This window comes from Protopterus annectens, chromosome 6.part0 (genome assembly GCF_019279795.1).
Source record: "Protopterus annectens isolate FY-2018-M chromosome 6.part0, PAN1.0, whole genome shotgun sequence".
Taxonomy (NCBI): domain Eukaryota; kingdom Metazoa; phylum Chordata; order Ceratodontiformes; family Protopteridae; genus Protopterus; species Protopterus annectens.
The window spans coordinates 64,960,576-64,966,907 of record NC_056737.1 but is presented as its reverse complement, the minus strand read 5'-3'; the positions used below and the strand labels follow the sequence as shown (position 1 = coordinate 64,966,907).

At 35.6% G+C, this 6,332-nt stretch overlaps 1 protein-coding gene across 1 annotated transcript in view; it reads right to left on the bottom strand.

The window, feature by feature from the left end:
* Nucleotides 1–378: 378 nt before the first annotated feature.
* LOC122804162 (myoglobin-like) overlaps nucleotides 379–6,332 on the bottom strand; it is a 49,417-nt gene continuing 43,463 nt past the window's right edge. The window contains exon 3 of the mRNA XM_044073851.1: nucleotides 379–1,285. Within this exon, the coding sequence (XP_043929786.1) occupies nucleotides 1,151–1,285 (135 nt within the window). The 3' untranslated portion in view covers nucleotides 379–1,150. The remainder of the gene's footprint in view (nucleotides 1,286–6,332) is intronic.

Here is a 6,332-nt window from a genome sequence, read left to right as displayed (position 1 = left end):
AAAATTGAGAAAGAAGTACATGTGGTGAGGACGTGGCAATGAAATCAATCAAAAAATGCAAATAAGGTTCCATGACAAGTTGCACCAAGTAGAGTGTATATAGAAAATCAGATACGAAACATAGTTTAAGTTATCATAGTTGCATTATTTACATAAGAGTTATCTGCTGTGGATTTGAGAATGTTAGTTATCACAATAGATAATATATTGACTTCTACATTATTAAAAGTTCATAACAGATCATGAGTATGGAGCATTTTATGTTTATGAATACACATAATAAAGTTATGTTTGTGAAAAAAACAGTTCATGTGGGTTTTTTGTCAACAAGTAGTGTCTGCTATGCAATTGTATGTAAAGAAAGGAAAAGGACAACAGTTTATGTTATTTTCTTTTTATTTTATTATTAAATTTACAATGTTACAGTGTTTTACTCCTGCAAACAAGTTGCCACAGAATTAGTTTATGGACACCCATTCCAGATCAGCCCCAAAGTCCTAGTAAAACCCAACAGTAAATAGAATTTATATTTATACTTTAATAATCTGTAACCTATTTTGCAAAGTTCATGTCCTCACAACTAAGTTATAAAGTCAACTACGTATGCCTATGTAGTATGCATGTGTGTGCTTGTGTGTGTGTGCACATGTACGCACACACACATTCACATGTGCTTCCTACATAGTTAACCACAGGTTTCCTAAAACTTTTATGTATGTATTTATCAGCATTTGCAGCTTAAAGAACATACAAACAATGTTAATTTTCTCTCTGTAAGTTGTGTACAATGCAATGTATACAGATGGAATCAACATATGCCTCACCTTAAAAAAGCCAGACAATTGCAAACAGCAGCAGTAGTAAAACAGATATCCCAAAGGTTCGGTCCATCTGTCGTTTGTAACATGATTACCTACTTTACTCCATTTCTTCTGATATTCTAATAAAAATGCCAACTACATGATACTGTGGTTTCAGAATCCTAAACTCATTCAACCACCTTGAAAATAAGCTACGCTTTACATTTCAGCACAGAAATCAGAATGCTGTCATCAAAAACACTGTAATGAAGTCAAACTTGAAGCTCCATTGCATCAAGACTAAACAATTTAATGGTGCTTTCCTTTCTTAGGTGATAGAAACAGAGGATTTATTTTTTCTCTTTCTTGTAATGCTCTTTCAAGCAGTCATAAATGTCATCAAGAACTGTATTCATGCTGTTGCTGATATCTGCTGTACAAGCTGGAACTGTACGTAAATAATCATTGATAACGCTAAAGATAACCTAAATTAGAAGAAAGTCAAACTTTATTTTGGGCTATCAGTAAAAGCATAATTACTTATAAATAGACCACAATACCTAAAGACATAAAAGCATTTTTTTTACCATTTAATTTTGCTGAAATCATGGCCACCACCGACACATAAATAGATTGCAAGCTATGTATTACAATGTATAATAAATACCATGCTTTTGTATAATTAGCAACAATGATGATCTGCAAACACAATTTTGTAATCCGAGTTATCAGTGTGTAGTAGGAAGGGAAAGGAAAAAAATTATTTTGTGAAGCAGGCACAAACCAATAAAAAATGAAAACATACCACACAGTAACAATGCAGTGAGAGAAAATGTTTGAAATCTGGCAGTTTAGGAACATTGTTAGAGTAAGTCCAAGAATATCTATTCAGTTATTTTAATTCTTTGCAAGTTTAACATGGCAAGTCCTGCTGTGCATAACCCAGGAAATACATAGAATTACTGTCTGATTCTACATCAGACACATAGCAGTTCTGTACATAGCTGAAATACAGAACAGCCTAATATAATATACCTTATAGTGCACTCAGTGGAAAGTCATGGAATATACAGACATCACTGAGATGAATGCCACGCCATGAGTATTTATGTATGATGTGGACTGACTGCAGACAGAGCCCAGTACCGTGTACATTAGTGACTATATGAAGTGATGGAAAAGGAAAGCCTTTGCGCTACATAGTAAGAATATTTCAGTGGCACTGGACTGAACTGATATATCAAGATTCTATTGACAATACTCATCATTATTTTGACATAGGACTACAATGGTAAACAAAAAAAGGGAATTGGAAAATAAAAAGTAATGTACACGTGCATACAGTCCTTAAAATACATTAAAATATAAAGAGTTAGGTGACTTAAAAGTGTGGTCGTAAAAGAATAAAATAGTAAAGCAATCAGTATATAGCTCACATACACATAAATTGACAGAAAGAGAGAACATTTAACTCTAAACCTGTTTAACTTGGCTGATCTCAAAATGATGCAGCCAGCTATAGACAATGGGCTGTTTCCAAGCCTTTTGTTATGGGCTGCTTTTTTAAGGGCATTTTTATTGCATAGTTTGCTGATGAAGGAAGCAAAGGATGATATCCCAAATATATTTATGACTTTAGAGGTAACAAATGTGTACATTCCTGTTGATCAGAGCAAGTAGTGTGAGCTGTTCAACTTTTATATATTTATTTTGACTAAAACTCAAGTAAATAAAGCTTATTTTTTCAAATATGTGTCCTGACAGCAATAATGACTGATGTTACAGTCCAGTGAAGTCTCAAGTGATCAAAATCCAACATTGCGTGAGACAAGAAACAGATCATGTGATGCAACTTATATGTAAGACATGGCACAAAGCCGTAAGCCCCAATGAGTGCATTTATGGGGGTGTCTTTACTCCCCACTCCCACTGTGTTTTAGACGTCACACAGAAATGATGAAGTGAATTATATGCATTCCCTATTTTCAAAAGTTTTGTGATCATGGATTTGTTATGTACAAGTGTGGTGGTGGCAAAGCCTGCTGTTTTACAATTGTGTGATTTTGTTATTTTACTCACATTAGGATCTTTATCATGGGTGTATTATTAATTCTAATTCAGCATTGAATTCAGTGAAATTTAACTTGTAGTAAATGTATAAATGGATTTCAGTCAAATTAAGCAACAACTTCAGAAAGTACAAGACTAGTATGCCATACTCAGGGGACCACTTTGTATATTGTTTGAACTCCAGATAGATAACCATATTTAGGTCAATGAAGTGATACTCGCTGGCATGATGCATGGATGTAAACCTAGATACTCGATCAGAAGACTGCTCAGAGCTCTGTGTTTATTATATAATAAGTTCATATGAGTAGTTATTAGATATGTCTGACAGCTGTGGAGTAGTGATATAGCTTGTCTGTGTCTCTGTGTCAGTGGCTGAGAGGTAATTAATGACTAAATGTACATAAGGAGATACATATTTGGTGGAAAAATGACTAGCATAGTTAGACCAAAGTGGACTGAATATAACAATAAATGTTTACTGTTTGATGTCTGTACTTGAATGCATGTCTTTTATATGTTTCTCAAAAAGTGGAGCACATTTTTCACAATACCTGCAGTCTATATTAGCAATAATCATATTTATTCATACAGAGCTGTTCAGTATGTTTTCCTTCTGCATTAAACATAGTCTTTTCACTAGGTCAGTCTCAGTACATTGATTGCAGTGAAGTGATATGTTTTTTTTTGGTTATGAGTACATTTTAATTGAAAGTTGTTACAGATATGGTTGTGGCTTTCAAATGCAATATTTATGTTTTCTTTCTGTGATGTCAGAAAGTGGTTTCAATGACTTAGGGACTTGTTGCTTTGTCCCTCAATGAGATGACATGAATCCATAAATCCAGCAGTAGAACAATACTTCAGACGACTCTAGTTGGTCTGATGCAGTATTTAATTACGCTACTCCTGTTTGTTTGTTTGTTTGTTTTACTTCTGTTTACGTGTTTCACCTCAACACACACTTAAACAATCAAGTGTCCAACTGTATCTCTTACTGTTATGTATTTGCTCTCAGTTGTTTTTCAGAGGGAAGCTCAGACACTGGGAGAGGGCAGTCATCCATGTGTATTCAGGGATTTTTATTCTATAATTCCTAGCATCTGCACTGTGACTCTAGCATCCACATGTGACATTTAACTTATGGATGTGTATATGCCTTCACTAGCATCGCTGTCTTCCCAAACTTGGGGTCCAAATGGGGAGAAGATATATCAGCAAGTAAGGAGAGTAGTATTGCTGGAATTGAATTCATCCTCAAGTCTTGGTGAGTACCTTCATGAGGTAGACCCTTTTTTCGCAAAATCTCACCAAGACGACACTGATATTAGACTGTATTTTATATAGCATATATCAGAAGTAGGATAAAAAAATAAAAAAGATGGCTGGGTGCACAAGACCTAGGATAAAAAAGTGCCCAATCCTGGTAGTTGCATTGGTGCCAGGACTGGAAAAATGACAGTGTAGAATCCTCAAGACATGGAAACATTCCTACAATGGGGCTAGGCCAGGCCTAGGAGGAGGATGACTCCCATTTTTGTAGAAAGAAGTAGCAGTCCACAAAAAAATCATAAAAACTGATACCCCAAAAAAGAGCCATACAGATGATAGCATGGACTATTGAGGATAAGAAAGAAATGATGTATTGTAAGTATTATGTATGAAGCCCAGAATTTTCGGTTCCTTATTAGAAGACCAAAGACGCATTCTTTCGAATGTGTCTTGGTCGAACTCAAAAGCCTGAAATGACAAAATATCAAAGCGGCTTTTAAGCAAATTCTTTCCCTGGTAAAGAATTTGCTTGGCCGCTTCATTACTTTGCCATTTTTGGCACTGTAGTGCAGTCTTGGACTTGGTATATTTAAGTAGGGGGGGTGTAAGGGGCAAAGCCCCCCACTTAATGTAATGTTTAAAGTGGTTTAATTTTTTTTTTGTTGGAACAGCGATTTTATTTTCCCCTAGGAAAAAAATTGTTGTTCTGACAGTTTGAAATTGTAAGCTTTCACTTACATAGCGTTGATTAATCATTGTTCGCTTTTTTAAGTGTTGTGTGATCTACTATAGACCCTAATTTTCAGGCAGGAGATATACAAAAAGATTAAGGGAGGAATTGCAGGAAATAAAAATACTTCCACAAGAAAAACTGTCAGAAGTTTCAAATGCAAATTTGTGTTCATTAATTCAACAGTTCCATGAAAAACATTATATAGACCAAGAAACCTTGGGCCATTTGGAAAAATGTAGAACAGAAGATTTGTCAAGTACAAAAAAAGCTGAAGTTATAGAATACTTGCAAAGTGAAGGGTGGTGTAGCTCTAAAGTGATCAGCAGTGTTGCCTCACAGCAAGAGGTTCTCGGGTTCGATTCTCAGTTGGGGTGCCTTCTGTGCAGAGTCTGCATGTCATCCCTGCATTTTCATAGGTTTCCTTCAGGTGCCCTGGTTTCCTGCTACACTTCAAAGGTATGCATCTGGAGTGTTTCTCCCCAGGGTCTCTGCTGAAACTGGGGTCTATCCCAATCTGACTTTCCTGGTAAACAAATGTTAAATAAAAATAAATTAAAAAAATGTCTAACACGGGTTGTATCACAGCATGAACCAACAACATGCCGCCAAAATAAGGAGGAGCAGAAGACATCTGAAGAAGAAATATGAACATGGGAAAGAAAAAGATTTAATATGGTGCAATATTTATGCAAAGGAGAAAACAAAACTAATCAATACAAAAAGAGCAGCATCAAAGATATTTGAAGAGAAATACAGGCAAAGGTATCCAGACATGGAAAATTTTACAATACAAAAAAATACAAAAAAATAAGAAAACAAAGAGAAAAAGCAGAAAAGAAGATTAGTAATGGAGAAGTTAAAGAAATAAAACCTTAGGTTATAGATTACCTGTGAAGTGATGGATGCAGTGTAGAAAACTTAAATCAGATAATGTAACAGCAGGATATTGCAATGGACACTGAAATTAAGGAGAAACCAATGAAGTGGGAAGCATCTGATCAGTTGCCATATGAAGACATTCCTTTAAGGCATGTAATAGTTATACCGAAACTCCTCGGTATAACATTACTAAAGAACAAGTCTCCCTCTTAGATGAATTATGCCATTACCCAGTTCGAGTAGTCAAACCTGATAAAGGGGGTGGACTTGTAATTATGGACAATTCACTGTATAACGAAAAAATGCTTGATGTCCTTAACACACCTGCCTATTCCCCTGCTTCTCTCAATGAAATACACCGTACCCATAGTATGATGAGGGGCGTCTTCCGTGACTTGTTCTTGCAGGGTAAGATTGACATAGAAACTTACAATTACATCGACATCTCTATGCCAAAAATTCCAGTCATGTTTGGCATCCCCAAGGTCCATAAGGATGTCAATAATCCTCCCATGCGTGCGCTGGTTGATGGTAGATCATCTATGACATATCCCAGCGCCAGATTGGTAGACACTATC